Source organism: Mus pahari, chromosome 8 (genome assembly GCF_900095145.1).
Source record: "Mus pahari chromosome 8, PAHARI_EIJ_v1.1, whole genome shotgun sequence".
In the NCBI taxonomy this organism is placed as follows: Eukaryota; Metazoa; Chordata; class Mammalia; order Rodentia; family Muridae; genus Mus; species Mus pahari.
This window is the reverse complement of record NC_034597.1, coordinates 15,116,533-15,135,205: the sequence shown is the minus strand read 5'-3', so window position 1 is coordinate 15,135,205 and position 18,673 is coordinate 15,116,533. Positions and strand designations below refer to the sequence as shown.

The window sequence follows — 18,673 nt, the reverse complement described above, 5'->3', positions numbered from 1 at the left end:
AGAGAGAGAGAGAGAGAGAGAGAGAGAGAGAGAGAGAGAGAGAGAGAGAGAGATATATCGAAATCTGAATAGGCTTCTTCTACCAACCCCACCCCCAGCCCCATGATTTTCAACTGGCTTACTGCAGGCCTAAAGCCAGGTGGCAGGACCTCAGAAACGGAGACAAAATATGAGTTTTCTTTATAGCATTGATTGTTTCCATGATGTTTTGCCACAACAGTAGAAAAATGACACAGCTTCTGTGAATCCGGTTTGGACCTGGAATGGTCTGATGGTGATCTGGTTCAGAGAAGTGGCCACAAGTCTGGGGTCCGGGTACTCTCCACTCGGGGAACACTTCTTTGAGAGGCTAAGTGTTCCCCCTCTTTTCCATAGACTCTTGGATTTTCACGGTCTTCTGGGTAGCTCCCATTAGGAAGACACCCAGGGCTAACTAAGCAGGCTTCCCTAACAAGATTATAGGTTGTCCTTGTCTGCTTTTTGTTGTTGTCATAAACACCGTGATCAAAAGCCATTTATAAAGGAAAGTTTTTAAATTTTATAGTCCATTATCCAGGGAAGCTAGGGCAGGGACTCAAAGGAGCTTTAAGCAGTAACCATGGAGGAATGCTGCTTACTGGCTTACTCCTTGCTGGTTCACCCAACTTGCTTTCTTATACAGCCCAAGCCTACCTGCCTAGGGATGGTACTGCCCATAGTGGACTGGTCCTTTCTACATCAATTGACAATTAGCAGAACGCCTCACAGACATGCCTACAGTCCAGTCTGATCTGGGCATTTCTTCAGCTGATCTCTCTTCTCAGATGACTCTAGGTTTGTGTCAAGCTGACAGTTAAAGGTAATCATGACCTAGATAGATAGACTCTATGCCTCTTCCACTCCTTGTATTCCTAGCTTCTTGGAAGTCATTAATTAGTATGTGGCAATCTGCAAACACCAGCATTTAAGAAGAAGTAGTTTAGGGCAGTGGTATTCTATCATTGGTTTGACAAACCATATAAATGTGTGTGTGTGTGTGTGTGTGTGTGTGTGTGTATATATATATATATATATATATATATATATATATATATATATATATATATATCCATCTGTGCACACAAGCCCATAAACAGGAGCATGTGTAACTGAAGCAGGAACAGCTGCCGGGTTGCCTACAGGTCTATCCCAGCTGATTACTTCAAGTTCAGAACCTCTCACTTTATGACGTGGTGTTGTAAGATCACTGGGTGGCCTGAAGTGTGAAACTGTATTCTCCAACCTTCTATGTCTGACCTGATTTAATGTCTTGATTGACTGATTGATTTACTGACTGACTGACTGACTGACTGACTGACTGAATGGTTCGAGCAACCTGAGAAATCAAAGATGGGCTATTCGAAAATGTTTTAGTTGCTGATTTTAGTCTTGTAGAGTTACTTGAGTAGTTGTCAAAAAATGTTTGTTAAAAAATTCTGAATTTTTCAGTGTTATCAGTGTTAGCTTTCATCTGTGGTAAACAACCAGGAAGTAGGAAAGATGGATTTGGGGGTTGTCATTTTGGAGGCTTCAGTACATGGTCATTGGCCGTTCCTTCAGACTCAGTGCCACAGTGCAGAGTGTTTGCTAGAATGAAGCTGCTCGCCTGGAGGAGGCTAGGGTTCCGACATGTTTTTTCAGAACATTCCCTGTAAGGCCCATTTTCCACTGGTGCCACAGCTGGAGGCTGAGCCTTTCCACTTCAGGGAAACACACAGAACTTAAACGAGAGCATCTGACACTTCCTGTTTAATATCCTCCCCAAGTCTGATGCTTATATTCAGTGTTTAACTGATTATTATACTTGGAACGTGGAAAAAACCAAACAGACATATATATTTTGCCTCTCTTAATTTCATACCATTTTTTCCCATTTCTAGAGAGTTCTTTTCTACTGTGTCCTGGCTGTCGCTTCTGACCCCGGAGTTGTCTGTACTTCCTTTTGCTCCTCCTGTGAGCTCCACGCCATTTCCATTTACCTGCATCGCGTCCTCTTCTCACCCCATGCCCTGCTTCTTTGTTGTTGCTGTAGAAAAAAAATTAATCCCAATATAGAATTTCTACCCCTACCTTTGATCATTCAGTTCCTGGATAAAAGACGCAAATCATCTTTATATTTATAATCAGCCTTTATCAGCATTAATGTTGAGTAGATATCTACCCCCTATGCTATTAAAATCTATTTCCTATCAATAACCCTGAGTTATTATTTACTATGCTTCATCTGGGCTGCTTTTAACTCCAATTGGTCAGCCCTCAGGGCCATGCTGTCCTGACTTCTATTTTTCTCCTCTTTCCACCCTTTTCTCTCTTGCCTTGTGGTGCCCTATAATCCCAAGGCTGAGAATACTAAGCCTTACCCAATTCTGCCCAGCTAAAGGCTTTATTCAGCAATCAGAAATAACTTGGGGCAAGGTCACATCGCCTCTCTTGGGTCTACAAGCAGAAAAGGACTCTGCCATCTTTGGGGCAACCAGGTCTTGGGGGGCCACACATAGCATTACAACGCATTGCAATAGACCAAACCTCAACTTTGTTTTCACTGTTCTGAGGCAATGTCTGTTCAGCTTCGGATTCCGGCAGTGTTGGACAGCCTTGCAGCAGTCTGGTAAGAGTGTGTTCTCAGCTTCCAAACTGTTTCCCTTTTACCTACCTTGATTTTCATGCCTACCTGATGCAGTTAACAAAAAATATATGAATACTCTTTAGCAAAGTAGGAACATGCTTTCTGAAAATCACCTCTTCTTCACAAGGATGGATTCTTTTCTGATGAGCATTGTTCCTTTTGAGCCGTTATCACTCTCTCCTTTCTTTGTAAGTCCAACACTTCCATCTCTGGACCAGACTGTAGCTTAGATTTGACTTGTTAGCAAGACAATTCTACACTGGGCCAGTTTTATCCAAGGCAACCAGTACCCAGGCTTCTCTGTGGAGGAGCAGCGAGCTCTCTAGTGACACTCGTGGCTTGCTTCATCTCACCACGCATGTTAAACTTCCTTCACGGTCTTCCTTCTGTGCATGTAGCCGCCAGCTCAGTCCACTGTGCTGGGCCACACCTAGCACTTGAGGTGCTTTTGAACGCACAGGAGAGGAAATCCCTCAGGAATGCGCGCCCCAAACCTGTGGATGGCATTTGGGGAGCGGTTCTCCAGGGCAGGGGTGAAGACCCACGGCTGATGGGGATCATTTTTGTCACATGACTTAGACAGAAATAGAGTGACCCTTGCAGAAAGAAAAGGAGTGACAGAGCAAGGAGCTGGCTGTGGCAGAGTACCTCTGTAACCCCTCCACTCGGGAGATGGAGGCTGGAGGACCAGGAGTTTACTACGGAGTGGGTTTTGTTTGTTTATTTGTTTGTTTTGTTTGTTTGTAGCCCGCCTGGCTACCTGACACCCTGTTCCTGAAAAACAAAACAAAACAACATCTAAAACAACTCATTGATTGTTGTCCCTCTCCATTTAGAAGCTGTAAGTCTTCCAGGCAAGAGAGGCTATGGATGAAAAGAATAATTGGCATTAGTGAAAATGGAACTATTAAAATTTTGAATCCCAAAGTTGTGAAGTGTGATTATCTTATTGACCCGTGCTTTTTTTTTTTTTCCTCTTTTCTCTTGTTTTTAACTCTGGGGCTATAGTCTTTATTTTATCAGGGTTGAAAATAAAGATTTTAAAAAAAAAATCTCAAAGTCATAAGGTGATCCGATTTATTCTTAATCTGCTCTAAGCATAAGGGTTACCCTGAGTGATCCCAGTTCCCAGGATAATTCAGAGACCCAAATTCTGCCAGACCGCTGGGTAGCTCAGGAACAAGGCTTTATGTCAGGGCTCACCAGAGGAGATGATCCTTCTTAATGAGGGCTCCCTCCTCCAGCTTGTCCCCGTATGTGGCTTCAAACAGCTCACATTTAACTGGAAAGCCCATTCACTATCTAAGATTAAACCAGTGAAGAATCCAAATGAAGAGACAGGTCCAAGGTACTGGAACATTCATCTTCAGCAAAGCCTACACCCCACCCCCTCTGGGCAGACACCGAGTGACCTAACTCAGGCAGCCTCTGGCTGTAATCGGGACACCCAAGTCTTAGAAGTAACATCTCTGTTTCCTTTCTCTTTCCAGGCTTGAGATTTTTAAGAGCTCTCAGACTGATACAGTTTTCAGAGATTTTGCAGTTTCTGAATATCCTTAAAACAAGGTAAGCTACTCATTCTTGTCCTCTGCCCGTCCGGCTTCTTTGGGTGGGGTTGTAAATACCAAGTGTATGTTTTCATCGTGTTAAAGCGACAGAGTTGCATTACTCACAGGAAGAGCTGGAGAGCTCACCTACCAAGGTAAGGCTTGCAGTGTTCTCCTCTTCAGGGTCAGGGAGAAATAGGTGAAAGGCAGAGATACGGTTATACATGCGAGGAAGAGAAGACAGTCCAAAATGTCACATGGATGGCATCTAGGCACTAAGGCGGTCTGCGACATAGGCGTCCTGGGAGAGGCCCATCCATCGTGGATGAGGGATGGACTCACTCACTGACTGGGAAGTCCTTGTTTCTAGGTCCTCAACACCCCTTTAGTTACCACTAAATAAGGAACTGAACTTGGCTGTAAAGGCAAGAGGAGCAATGTTCTTTGACAAAGCTCATATGGCAAACAGGAAATCATCTCATTCCTAAGTCCATTTGAGCTGTCTCACTTTATATCCATAGAGCTCTGAGGGTGCACTCTGTAAATTGCCTTGTGGGGGAAACCCTAAAAACCTCCTGTCAAATGCACCATGACTGCTTCTGTTAACTGCATTACGATCTGGAAAACATAGCTAGGACAGGGCCAGAAATTCCCTAAGGGATCCCCTACCTGATGACCTGTTGGCGCCCAGAGCTGGCCTGAAACCTGGCCTGTGCTGGTAAGCACACTAATAAAAGGGTCAGGAGCACTCTAACAGGGAGCGACTGCAGCTCATAAACTTCTCTACTAGGAAATTACATTTTAAGAAGACCCCCTTCTAATGTTCCATTTCCTCTTTGGTTGGCCTTAATGTGTCTGATGAGTGACAGAAAGCAGGACACCTCTGTGTGTGCTGTGTGTAATTAATGTACCTGCTGCTCAAGGGCTTGGAGTCTGTTGGTTTCCTACTCGTGAAAACCTAGCTTCTTGAATCCAGTCTATCTGGCAAGTGTGCTTTTATTTTGTTATTGATCCTTACCTTAATTCCATATTATCCTCCTTTCCAATTATTCATTTGTATCAAAAGAGATAAAATTCACTTTCTATTGACAGGGCAGAATGTCTGAAGAGCCATGAAGCTCTCTTAAGTTGTGCCTTATCCCTTTTTATTTTATCTTCAGAGGTAAAAATTTATTGCTCTTCTACTTTTGATTTATAATATCATTCATAGATAGTAATTTTTTAATGTACAGTAATTTTTAAATGTTGTTTGAGTAGTAGCCTTAAGTTTTACCTTTGAATAGATCTTCTATGCAATAGGCTTCTATTGCTTTTGAAATAGAAGTGATTAACCAAGCAAGCATGTCTAACTAGATCCTTTAATCCCAGAACTAGGGTGGGAGAGGCAAGCAGGTCTCTGTGAATTTGAGGCAAGCAGATCTCTGTGAATTTGAACTGTCTCTACATAATACGTTCCTAACAACAAGAAAAGCGTATCTAGTATTAACGTATACTGAGCTTGCATTACAAGGCTGATCCAGTCCCCCATCCCCACTCCCAGGGAGAGTTGGTGGGTATCCAGTACCAACCTTGGGGCCTGTCCTATAGATTTGTGTTCTAGCAGGGATTAGGATGGGGGAGGGGTGCTATAATGGAACCATATACATGCTCTCACATACCCTTGGACCTCTTTCTTCTGCTCATTGACCTCATAAATCAATGAGACTTTTGTTCTATAACACTGGGATTCTAGGAAGATCCTAGTACTACTGCAGGGACTAGCTCTCCTCTTGCCATGCAGATCCCTTCTGAGTGACCCCGATATGCCATCTGAGTATCTTGTACCAGCCTTGTGCTAGGACACTCGCCTATTTCCTGCCCCTCAGCAAAGATGGCCTTTCTCTTGGATTTAGAAGTTGGATATGGCTGTCTTGGAGAGCAGATTCTTCATAGCTGTGTGGTTACGATGCTGCTTAATTTTCTAAGGAGAGGAGGGCAAGAGTGGAAGTTTCTGGCTGGAGGAAGAGGGGATCGTGCTTCCGGGAGGCAGCAGCTCTCTTGCACAGTAGCAGCAATGGGGTAACTCCACTCCTGGCCCTCAAACAGCGTTTTCTCAGGACTGCCACTTCCCATCCAGAAACTTCTACTCTCAGACAATGTCTTTCCTCCGACTGTGCATGTCCTTGGTTCCTATTATTGTCAGTTAGAACCAGGTGACCACGTGAACCCTGTGAATCGAAGGTGAGCATCTATGGATGCAAAAGTGAATGTGACTGGTGAGTGTCCCAACAAATACTGTAACTAGAAAGCTAGAGGTCTCATGGGATGGGAAATCAAAACCAGAGCTCCTGCCAGAGTCTAGGTGTTAGAACAGGAGTGAGCCCAGGTCTGAGATGCAGAGTTGTTATGCTGGACCTGGTGGGAGCTGTGCAGCAGGGAAGGCCTTTCCCTAGGAGAAGAAAGAACCCTTGAGAAAAATCAAGTGTCCACCATTCTAGTGTGACTGTAGGATGGTCACATGAAGGGTAGGGAAGATGGTCTGAGTTCTATCAAGATATTTGTAGAAAGCACACAGTGCGAGAGAGAATATGACACCTGTGGGACCTTTGAGCCATTCCGTGCTCCTGAACGTGTGGTTGACATAAGGAGAGTGAGTTTAGGGTAGGGAAGCAGGAACTAAATCTCCAGGTAAGAAACACTTCCTTTGCCAGGCGTGGTGGCGCACGCCTTTAATCCCAGCACTTGGGAGGCAGAGGCAGGCAGATTTCTGAGTTCGAGACCAGCCTGGTCTACAAAGTAAGTTTCAGGACAGCCAGGGGTATACAGAGAAACCCTGTCTCAAAAAACCAAAACCAAAACCAAAAACAAACAAACAAACAAACACTACCTTCAGCTGCAGGAATTCTAGCAGTGTGGGGACACTTTCTCCTTGGGGTACCAGGCTATGCCCTGCTTCTTCCTTCAGACACTCCAAGATTGTTTCTCAGTTCTGTGGAAGAAATGAAGCCACAGGTTTCTAGGGTCTTTTAGCCTTGGGCAGATTCTCTTGCGAGCCCTGTATGCCCAGATGCTTTCATGGAGACTTTGTGAGGTGGGGAAACTGTGTCATCCTTGTCAGGAAAATCCTGCCTGGCTTTCTCTTGTAGTGATCCCCTGCCAGTCTGAGGAGGGAGACTTTACAAATATGATAAAAATAATGGTTTGAAAACCGTGGTTTTATTTTGTCTTCTTCCATTGCTAAGTTCATCTTAGAATGAAAGAAATGGAACATAGTGTGATGGTGGGTGGGTGGGTGGGTGGGTGGGAACAACAGAAGGAACCAGAGTGACGGAGTGAACAGGAAGACAGGCACGGGACTGTGTAGCCAGAATCAAGGCAAGTCCTCAACCTGTAGGTTAGCAGGGGGCTAAGATTCTCCGTCTCCTGAAATGGCCTATTTAAGGAAGACCAGAGATTCTGGGTCACCTGTGTGAGCTTCTGGAAGTTCCTCAGCCATCCTACAGGCTGGTGAGTCAACTTCCAGTGCTGGGTCATTTGCTCCACCGTGAAATCCAGATGAAATCTGCTTAGGGGCTTTAATCCCACATCTCGTTCAGCATAGTCAATAATGTTTATTAAAACATGGATTGCCAGTACATTTGTTTTCTAAGACGAAAATGGCCTCATGGTTTCCTCTAATTGTTTAAGTAACATGTGCTTCCTGCGAACATTTGTACCATATGTAAGAGTGTGTGTAAAGGGGAAGTAAGACACCGTGCCTGCCCTGTGCTGTGCTCAGAAAGCCATTGCTCTCTACTGTGAAAATAGTCTCTCTCATGTTGTCTGTGTGCACGGCCGCTAACCAGTTACCCAAACAGCACATGCAGGGAACAGTTTTGAAATTACCTTTTTTTACATATATAGCCTTAGGAATGGCCCCAAGGCTGTTTGTGAAGCAGGCTATATTTGCTCTGGAGATTACAGGGGGGTACAAGGTGGAAGCCTGACTGTGAGGGCTGCAAGATAGAGAAGTTGAAGACTTTTAATTGGGGGAGGAAGTGTGGACATAGCATTCTGAAAATCCATGTTTCCACTAGTTGTATAGAGCTGGTTTGAAGTATCTAAGATTTAATAGGTCTTCAGACCAGAAAGGAACAGTAGTCCAGGGAAGGGCTTTTGAGGCCCAGCCTCAGAGCAGGTCAGGTGGACAAGGAGGAGACTGATATAGAGATAACTAAAGAACAGACCATAGGGATAACGTAGGGACAGACATGACACAACTTGATTTTGATGCATTTTGTATCACAAAGTTCAGTAATCTCAGCATGACCTGGTCCAGTCAGTGCTCCAATTTGGGACACTTCTTAGCTCCCCAGCAAACGTTTGCAACGAAAAGATGAAAATGGCTGTTGGCTCCTGGCTGTGTGTGCCCTCAACCAGAAGCAAGATAGCAGCAGTCAGCAAGAGGGTAGAGTTTGCGCTTTCCTGGGCAAAGTGGCTGGCATTTTCAGGGTTTACCAGAACATGTTCTGTTTTCTGTAAGGGCATAAATAAACCCCTGGAAACTTTGGCTTTACTACTAAAGTTTTCAGAATCAGACTCTCTCCCCCAGCACCTAGGGGTCCTGGGAAAGGTCACGGATCAATCAGACTATTGCTTGCCTATTGATGAATCACGGTGTCCACCCATGTCAATGACTGGAGTTCAGTGTTAGTCAGACTGTGCCAAAATTCCTGAGAAAACAGTGTAAGGGAAGAAAATTATTTGGGCTCAGAGTTTCAGAATTTTCTGACTCATGGTTACCTAGCTTTGTTGCTCCTGCCCGGGGGCAAAGTAGAGTGTCCTGAGAAAGCAAAGTTGGTCATCTCATAGCTACCTGGAGGGAGGGAAAATAAATAGATAGCAGGAGAAGACATCAGAGACAAGATGTAACCACCAGGAATAAAGGGCTTCTAATGCTTCTAACCTACTTCCTCCATCTAAGCCCCATTTCCTAAGGTTTTCAGACCCTCCCAAAATAGTATCACCAGGTGGGGAACAGGTCCTCTTAACATATGAGCCCTTGGGAAACATTTCCTGCTGTGGTGGTTTGAATAAGAATGAATTCTAGAGGCTCACTTATTTGAAAACTTGTTTCTAATTTGGTAGAATTGTCTGGGAGGGATTGAGAGGTGAGACCTTGTTGAAGGAGGTGTGTTACCTGGGTGTGGGCTTTGAAGTGTCAAAGGCCACACCAGTCCCTTCCCCTTGCCTAGCGATAAGGATGGATCCTCCCAGCTTTTGCTCTAGGGCCATACCTGCATATCTGCTCCCAGATATAATGGCTATGGACTTCCCCAATAAATGCTTTTCTTCTATCAATTGCTTTAGTCCTGGTATCTTATGATAGCAATAGAAAAGTAACTAAAGCATATACCAAACCAGAATGGCCATGGAGTATTCATGGATGGGGATTCACAAGTTTCCATGGAAACACAAAAATGACATTTACAAAAAGAGGGGGCAGGTTTTCATGATCGGATCACAGTCTCTCCTTCAGGGCAAGGAGCTACACTCTGCATGGTCAGTGCCACGCTAACTACTGATGGTTTCATTCTAAATACTGATGTTTGATTCAGGCCTTTGGGCTTGGCCACGAAGGCTGCAGATAGCCACCTCCAATGACTCTTTTGGCCACAAACACACAATGTCTTCTGCCGGCAACCCTCCCCTCCTTCGAAGCAGTCCTCTTCCAGATGTCAAAGTCCACATCCCAGAGGGCAGAGAACACTCACTGGGGTTAATCTCGCAGGTTTTCTGCATAGCTTTCAGATATTAACTTGGGTTCAGCTTGGAAGTCCAGTTCCTCGTGCGATCAATCTGTGATATTGCTGATGTCATACAAATAATCAGATTTCCACAACAAACCTGGTCTGTCCCAGCAATGGTGATTAAATGTTCTGCACTCAGCAAGAGCTCCCTTAAGCACCATTAATGTCCCAGTGACAATCATTTAGAGATTAATAATCACCATATTTAGGCCATTTTCCCAAAGCACCAAGAGACGCCAGTAGATTTAATATCTTGAAAAGACTCTGCATGGTTTTAGATGGCACAGTGCTTTCGCAGGCCCCTGAGGAACTGGGAGTCTGTAAGTGACTCAATTAGGTGTTGAATTCTCCTCTGGAAAGCGAGAGCAGCACACGCTTTCCCCTCTCTTTGCCACAGGCTCCCTGCTCTTCCCACTTGCTTCTCTTCAGTATCAGATCACATCTTAGGGGGCTCGCAAGGGAGAGACACGGAAATGGGCTGTTCTGCTTTGATTTTTCCATTGAGAAACTTGCAGGGGGAGGGGGCAAGATTTAGTGGCAACATAGCTGACGAGACAGGGTCAGCCTCTAGCTTTTGTTTTTTTTAAATTGGCAATTCCGTCCTCAGTCAGAGAACTTAGCTTGATATGAGGTGAAACACAGAGTGACTCATCGAGATGTCTGGAAAAGGCTTGAAGGTCAGGAGTTAGCACAGCACTACGTGTCCTTGGGAGTGCCAGCTTCGGACCACAGCATCCAGAGCCACGGAGCTGACCGCCTCAAGTCACATAGTGGGCAGATCTGGCCCATTCGTATGTTCTCTGAGAACATTCTGGATGCGAGCCATTTCGGTTGCGTCTAGGCAAGTGGCAGAGTGACTGGGTCCCAGAGGGAATGACAGACTTTCTGCATATCTACACTCAGGCCGTCAGCTTCCCTCCTTGAGATTCTGCCTCTCCTTTCATCTTTTTTTGGGGGCTTGTTCTCCGGAGGTCTTCTCTAGGGTAGATGGTTCAAGGATTGTGTCCGAGAAGGACTAGAACTCTCTTCCACGAAGTTCCCGAAACGTGTGTCTGGCAGGCTTCTCTGTTGGCTGACACAGATGACGCCCGCACTCCATTGGACTACTTAGTAAAGGGAGTCCTTGGTGGACACCTTGGTCTCCCATGTCAGTAGCTGTGGGGAGATGGGACCTTAGGAGGTGATGATGGGCAAACTAGAGGGTAAGGGAAAAAAGAAGAGATCTCTGAGGTTTCCTAGACTGTGTCCCCAAGCTACTTATATGAGGCCTGCCGCTTGCAGCTGTGATTCCCAGGCAAGCTATCTACGCTCCCCAAGGCTTGGTGAGTGACAGTGGTGTTCTCACCTACCACCTGCATTAGAGGAAAGGGTGAAGAGGGGCAGGACTCAAGCAAGTACTTAGAACATCAAAAAGTAGCAGTCCTCAGGAACTATAAACGGTAGGTGATCCTGGCGAGGACCGAGATGCGCGGGATGGACAGTCTGCTGTTTTGTTAGCATATGGTTTCAAACCCCGAGGATGTCATCCCATACACCCCAAAAGGCCAATTTCACCCACAGCTTTGGAAGATGTTTTACTCATTCTTGTCCTTAGCTGTCAGAATCAACGCCAGGCAAACCGGGAACTTGGATTCCTCTCTTCAGTTATATAAGCATAAGCAGGAGAAAGCTCCGTTCCTCGTGCTCCACCCAGGAAACATGATCACAGCCTTTGTTAGGAGGCCTCCCTTACAAATTCCCCAGACTGAGCAACAACAGCCTCTGTCCCGCCCTTTCAGTGGTAGGCTCAAGATCCAAAAGCTAGCATCCATCGATGACACCGACACGACACTGTGGCTGTGCTGTAATAGATCTGAGAGTGGCTGAAATGACCATAGTTCCATTTCCAACTATGGGGCCTACTGAACTAAACTTGGCAGTTGCCCAGTCCCCCAGATGATCTTGAAGGATCCTATGAGAAATTAGTATACATCAAACATCAGCAGGGTGGTGTGAGGATTTAGCACAGCATACATGCCGTGAAAGCCTCAGACGTCACCATTGTTAACCTTCTAAGCCATTAGAAAGTAGATAATGTATTACCCAAGAGAAAGAAATAGGCAGAAAGAGGACAGTGTTATCATAGATGGATTATCCAAAGAGAAGGGTTAGCCTCTGCTGGGGTTTCTGTTTTAGGGTTTCTATTGCTGTGAAGAAACACTCTGATGGCAGCAACCCTTATAAAGGAAAACATTTCCTTGGGGCTGGCTTAAAGTTCAGATGTTCCGTCCATTATCATCATGGCAGGAAGCGTGGCCGCATGCTGGCAGATACAGTGCTGGTGAATGAGCTGAGAGTTGTACGTCTCGATCCACATGCAGTAGAAGTGACTGTGTACCACACTGGGCATAGCCGGAGCATATGAGATCTCAAAGCTCACCCCTACAGCGACGCACTTCCTCCAACAAAACCACACCCACTCCAGCAAGGCCACACCCACTCCAGCAAGGCCACACCCACTCCAGCAAGGCCACACCTTCTAATAGTGGCACTTCCGATGGGCCAAGCATTCAAACACGGGGCCATTACCTATTCAAAGCATCACAGGCTGCATTGGGCCAGTAATGGGAGAGCAGGAGGTGGGAGACTTTTCAGTACGATGAGAGTGATGGAAACATCATTAAATACAACTTCAGGACAACTGGCATTTAAATCGGGATTGTATGCTAGATCACACTGCTGAACTCAATTCGTTTGCTGATATACAGCTGTGTCCCGCATGGTGCGTGTTCTTCGGAGCAGAATGCCGCAGTGACTAGAGGTTGTGCCGTGATGTCCACAACACAGTGGCTCAGATAAAAAAAACAAATACAACCAGAAAGAATTAACACACTGAAGAAAATAAGACATACTATGGGGAGATGATGAAGACATGGGGAAATGTCAATTTAGGCGAAGGATACACACATTTTATACGCTCTTCTCTCTGGTTTCTCTTTAATATATATTTGAAGGGTTTTGTTTTAGACAAGTTAAGTTCTAGCAACGTTTGAGGGGCCAGTGTAGAGTCTGGCTGTGATTTTCCTACAGACTCTTGTCGAGACCCTCATTCCTGACCAATGTCTCTCACCTGAGTCACATTTCCTTATGATGACAGCAACCTACCTCTGCCCCAGAGGGGACACTGTGACACCATCGGGCAGTTCCAAACGGGTCTTCTCTCTCTAACTTTGGGACTCTTCTTGTCTCCTTTGCACAGTAATTCCATCAAGCTGGTGAATCTGCTCTCCATATTTATCAGCACGTGGCTGACTGCAGCTGGATTCATCCACTTGGTAAGTAGTCCTGAAGACCCCACCTTCCCGCCTGGCATGGAGCAGGCCCTTGCTAGGCTGTTTTATTACTTAACCTTTGTTTCCTTGGAAAGAGACAAGTTTAGTTGTACCTACAGGAAAGAGGGACAAACTACTCAATTTGCAGAATCCCCTAACCTTTACTCCCACCCATCAAACTGGTTCCAAATCCTGAGGAATGTTCCTAGGATCAACCATCTTTCAGCTTCACCTGTATCGCTTCAGGGAGACTTGCCTAGTTTTTCACTCTGTATGCAATAACCTCAGAAGGCCACAAGATGGCAGCGCTTCCACAGCAAACGCCCAGGAAAAGTCTGGCACGGATACTGAAAGTTTGAACTGCAACAGCTCTTTGTAAACAACAAATGCAAATCCTGGGATGTGTCCCTACTTCTCTCTCGCACAAAAAAGCTGCCTTTGACTGTCTTGCTAGATGACTTCTCAAGCTGTTTCAAAACCCTCAAATGGTTTTGTTTTTGTTTTTTTGTTTTTAAAAACTAATGACTCTTTGAATGCTATTACCAAGCCAAACCTTTCATACCTCCCCAAGGCAGATTTCTCTAGCCTGCTTTCAGAGAGAGTAGTTACTGTGAAATGTACATTTCATCTGCACATAAACTGTTACAATCAGAAGAAGCCCCCATCAGACTATAAAACTTTGATTGAGTGACTTTGTTTCCATCTGCTAAGCAAGATAATTATGGATTTTGCACAATCCTATATATATTTTAATTATGTGTATGCCTGTGTTTTAGTGTAGGGATATGTGCACATGTGTGGGTGTACCCCTGGAAGCAGAGGGCTTTAGGCTCTCTAGAACTGAATGCTGGAAACTGAATTCCAGTCTTCTGCCACAGCAATGGTTCCTAACCGTTGAGCCACCTCTCCAGTCCCTATGCAACTCGTCAACTTTCACCTTTTATCATTCCGTTCCTTCTGAAGCCAATTGCCAGTTCTGGGTTCAGGTTCCCCAAATCCTGCTGTAACCCCCACTCTTTGCTTCTGCTGGGCTTTTAGCCAAGCTCACAGAACTGAGCAGCTGTGCGGACCCCAGGAACTCTGCAGCCCAAGCAGAAACTATTGGCTCAATGGCCATTTGGGGGATGTCTGCAGCCATTTTTTCTAGTGTGTGTGTGTGTGTGTCTGCAGTTTCCCATAGGTCACACCTCTTGTTTCAGAGAAAATTTCCAAACCTCGAAGCTCAGAATTGCTGGTGGGCTCTGGTGAAGAAAGACAAGCAGTCCCAGAAGCAGAGATGAAGTTCAGGATTCAGGCTGTAGATGTGAGGTTGGGCCTGGTGTCCTTAGTTACAGGAATGAAAGGAAAGTCTAGAGTATCAGCAGGAATTCCCAAGGGACTGGCAGAAGGAGGCATCTCACACCTGCCTTCAGGAGATGCTGTAAAGGGTACCAAGCATCAGTGATGCAGGAGAGTGCACCAGCGATGCTCCTCCCATCCCTATTCTTCCCTTGGTGCCCTCCTCAGTCACAGGGCATTCCCTGTACTTCCTCTTCTCTGATACCCCCTGGGGGTTTCTGGTGAATCATGCCTTAGTGACTAGCAATGAGAATCATCTATTCTGTACTGAGAATATAAAGCTTACGTAAAAAGACACCTTTCAGGAGCTCAGGGCATCCTGGTTGGCATATACTGTACATATGAATATCTCATGGGTTTCTTTTCTTTCCCTCCCCCCTCTTGCTGTAGGTGGAGAATTCAGGGGACCCATGGGAAAATTTCCAAAACAACCAGGCACTCACGTACTGGGAATGTGTCTACTTACTCATGGTCACGATGTCTACAGTGGGTTACGGGGACGTTTATGCAAAAACCACACTTGGACGTCTCTTCATGGTCTTCTTCATCCTCGGGGGACTGGTAAAAAAAAAAAATCCCTCTTTCTTATTGTGTCCATTTTAATGATTATTAATATTTTCCAATGCCCACTTCCTTAGACATAGTGTTTTTAATGTGTTTTGCACTGGAAGCAAGTAACTGCCTTAATGCAACTAGGAGAACTAAATGCAAATACCATAGTGACTTGGTTGCATATTTATTTAGTGTTATGCTTGTCCCTTAGAACCAGGCATATTGTCCTCACTGGGGGCAGCCATGTTGCTAGGAGCAAACCTAATCATTTTAAGGGAGGCATGCCATTAATAAATGAGAGTGTCCTTTAGTAGTGGATTTCAGTATCAGATATTGTAGCTGCCGTTGATTCTGGTAGATGCTGTCCAGACTTTGTAGATAGATGGCGGTTTCAAGAGTCCCCTCCCCTGAATGTTCCTCCCCAAACGTCCAACAAACACTGTGGCTGGCACCTGCACCTAGAGAGCAGGGTCCCTTCATTTAGGAAATGTCATTATAGTCAGAACATGACTGTGTCCAAAGCCCACTCCATTTCTCTCCTTGCAACAAAGTTTCACTGGTTCCTTTGTAGCAAGAAATCACTGCGTACAATGTAATTCCAGGGAACAGTTGCTGCATTTTCTCTTTCAAAGTAGCTTATAACGAAGTCTGATTTTTTTTTTTTCTGGGCATGAGGTAAGTGACCAAGATTCTACTCCACACACAGCTGTGGCACATGTGCACTGCACACACATTTATATGGAGCGATGCATACATTTCTCTCTGTTTTGTATGCATAGGACATATACATTTTGAAAAATGTATATAAATGTGTGTGGGGGTGGACATTAGCAGCATCCCTGCAGGGCCCCGTAGTTCAGGAGACCCCATTATCCAGCCACAGGACAGGCTTTGTTGGGTAAAACATGGCAGCTCCGTGTCTCCTAGCTATCCATCCTTTCCTCTTGTGTGATTTCCAAAGTTGACCTCTCATGCTTTTTAGTCATTTTTAAATGGAAATGTTTATTTTTAATCCTCTTTTTAGTGTTTAGTGTCTTTAGCTACTCATAAAAAAATTCTCCATTGAGTGTTACGTGGAAGGACTTTTTGACAGAAATGTATACATGTGTGTGCGAGTGTGCATGTAAATGTGCACATGCATGTGACATGTGTGTATGTATGTGCACATGTGTGTGTTCATGAGTGCATGTGGTGAATGTGTGTGTGTGTGTGTGTGTGTGTGTGTGTGTGTATGTGAATACTTGTCACCATTCTACAAGATGTCAACTCGTTTACCCTTATCTCCTTTATATTTTTCTTGACTGGTTTGTTGTTTTGTTTTCTGCTGTCTAGGTTGACTCATGTATGTTTCGTTCTGTGTGGTTGTTGTCCTGTTGTCCTGTTATTGTTGTATAATCCAACACACGAATCCGCACCTTCACAGGTCTAATCCTTTTGTGTTTTCAGATCTTAGTATCCCCCTTCTGAAAAGGTCACCCTTTCTTTGGCCTGTCTTTTTAGTCTCTCTCTGTCTCCCCTCTTCTCCTCAGGCCATGTTTGCCAGCTACGTCCCTGAAATCATAGAGTTAATAGGAAACCGCAAGAAATACGGGGGCTCCTATAGCGCGGTTAGTGGAAGAAAGTAAGTATTCCAAGAGGTTCCGCGGCCTCAGACAGCGGCGTAGGAGCCTCGTGGCCTCCGCGGCGCAGGGGCCTCTCTGCATGCCATTCCTGTTTGCCTCTTGTTTCTTTGTCTCATGCATGTAGGCAATGTTTGCCCGCTACGTGCCCGAAATTGCTGCTCTCATCCTGAATCGGAATAAATTCGGCGGGACTTTTAACAAACATGGAGGCAGAAAGTAAGTCAGTTGCACCTGAGGACATGTGCTTGAGAGACTTGGAAAGTCCCCGCAGCAGTGGCATTGAATCAAGCCCTGCCCTGCCCTGCCGTCCCTCCTACCTGTTCTTTTTAATGAGGGAGGGTGTGCATTCTGCAGGAGAATGGTTTCAGAGCGAGGGAGGTGATTGGACCATCTTGAGGTCTTATGGCCATTCACAGTGTCCAAGAGATAACAGTACATATATTCAAAGGTGTCCATGTGCGCCTGGAACCATATCTTCTGCTCTCATACCTTATCATATTCACCAAGCTCATTTCATGAGCTTGGTGGATATGATCACATTCTGGTCTCTGCAACTGAGATCTCATGACCCTCTGGTAGGTTTGGCACATGCACTAATGGGCTAGAACTCTTTTCCCACTGTCCTTTGTGTCAGGCACGGGCCAGGGCCTGGCCCATCCTCCCTACTGGAAATGCCAGTGGCTGCAAGGAGACCTTGTTGTTAAAGGGTTTCATTACACATTGGAAATGCCTCCTGGGCAGGCAGTATTGCAGTTAGGGTATCAGGGTGCCACAGGCAATTAGCGATGTGTGTTTGATTTTTCAAATGTGAAGGTTTTCCTCTTGGGAATTATTTAAGTTTCTGCTCGGGTAACTTTTTCAACATCAGTATCATCAGCATCAATATCATCAGCACCAGTATCAGAGCGTGAGTCCAGCAGGGACCAGAAGTCTGATTCTGAGGTTGGTGTTGGAACCTTGGTCTTCCGATTCTCTAGCAGGACCATCTCAGTGGAGGAGCTGAGGCGGAAGGATGAACTTGCTCTGAAAGCTCTTGGGGGCCAATTGGCTTTGTTCTTAATTCAGGGTCTGATGTGCATAGAATAGAATGGTCAAACACACTGTACACCCCGAGGAGGAGGTGCACTGATATACATACCAGGGACTGACATCTGCGTCTCTATTAAAATGCAGAAAATGGGCCCATTCATGCCAGTCCCCTGTCCCCCATCATGGAACCGTTTTATCTTCTTACTTATTCTAACTGACTGTCAGATTATTACCTTAGTGTTTAAGAAAACTGAAGCCTAACCTGTAGGGCCTTCTCCCCGTGGCTGCCCCTACTGTCGTGACAGTTGGCCCTGCTGGATGAAGCCCAGGGAGCTGTGCTCTGATTATTGAGTCCAGCACATCCTGAGCTCAGGTGTCCAGTCCTCTGTTCAGAAAATGGGGAGGTGGAGAAAGGGCTCATTTCCTTGAACTACCCACAGGACAGCAGTTTCCTTTCATAGACACAAAGGACAGTGGGAAAAGAGGCCAGTTGGCACCTTCTCAGTAAGGCGGTCTTTCCATCTCCCCCTATAGGTCTTTCCCCCTTCCTATTATCTTAACAACCCTGGATGAGGTTAGAACCAAGCTGTTCTGATGTCTGGGCCATCAGTTGGTTCCAAAAGGCCAAATAAGCCCAAAGATTTTCCTCTGTCATTTATCTCAAGCCAAGAGGAAAACAGCTTCCTAATTCAGTGTGCCTTTAAGATATGGGCATCCTGAGAGTCCCAGGCCCTCATTATAGCTGTCTCAGCCCATTGGTCTCAGCCAGCATCTCCTTATCCCTGTCCCCAATGAAGTCAATAAAATCAATTGCTTTGAAATCTAAGTTGAAAGTATTTCTTGACTCTAATTTCCAGGTGGG

The 18,673-nt window shown here is 45.4% G+C and overlaps 1 protein-coding gene across 36 annotated transcripts in view; it reads left to right on the top strand.

Moving 5' to 3' along the window:
• The window catches only part of Kcnma1 (potassium calcium-activated channel subfamily M alpha 1), a 710,028-nt gene that overhangs the window by 464,123 nt on the left and 227,232 nt on the right, over positions 1-18,673 (top strand). For all 36 annotated transcript variants that reach the window (XM_021202810.2, XM_021202821.2, XM_021202818.2 and 33 more), the window contains exons 6-9: positions 4,135-4,210; positions 13,198-13,273; positions 14,999-15,169; positions 16,690-16,781. In XM_021202810.2, coding sequence (XP_021058469.1) covers positions 4,135-4,210; positions 13,198-13,273; positions 14,999-15,169; positions 16,690-16,781 — 415 coding nt within the window. The remainder of the gene's footprint in view (positions 1-4,134; positions 4,211-13,197; positions 13,274-14,998; positions 15,170-16,689; positions 16,782-18,673) is intronic.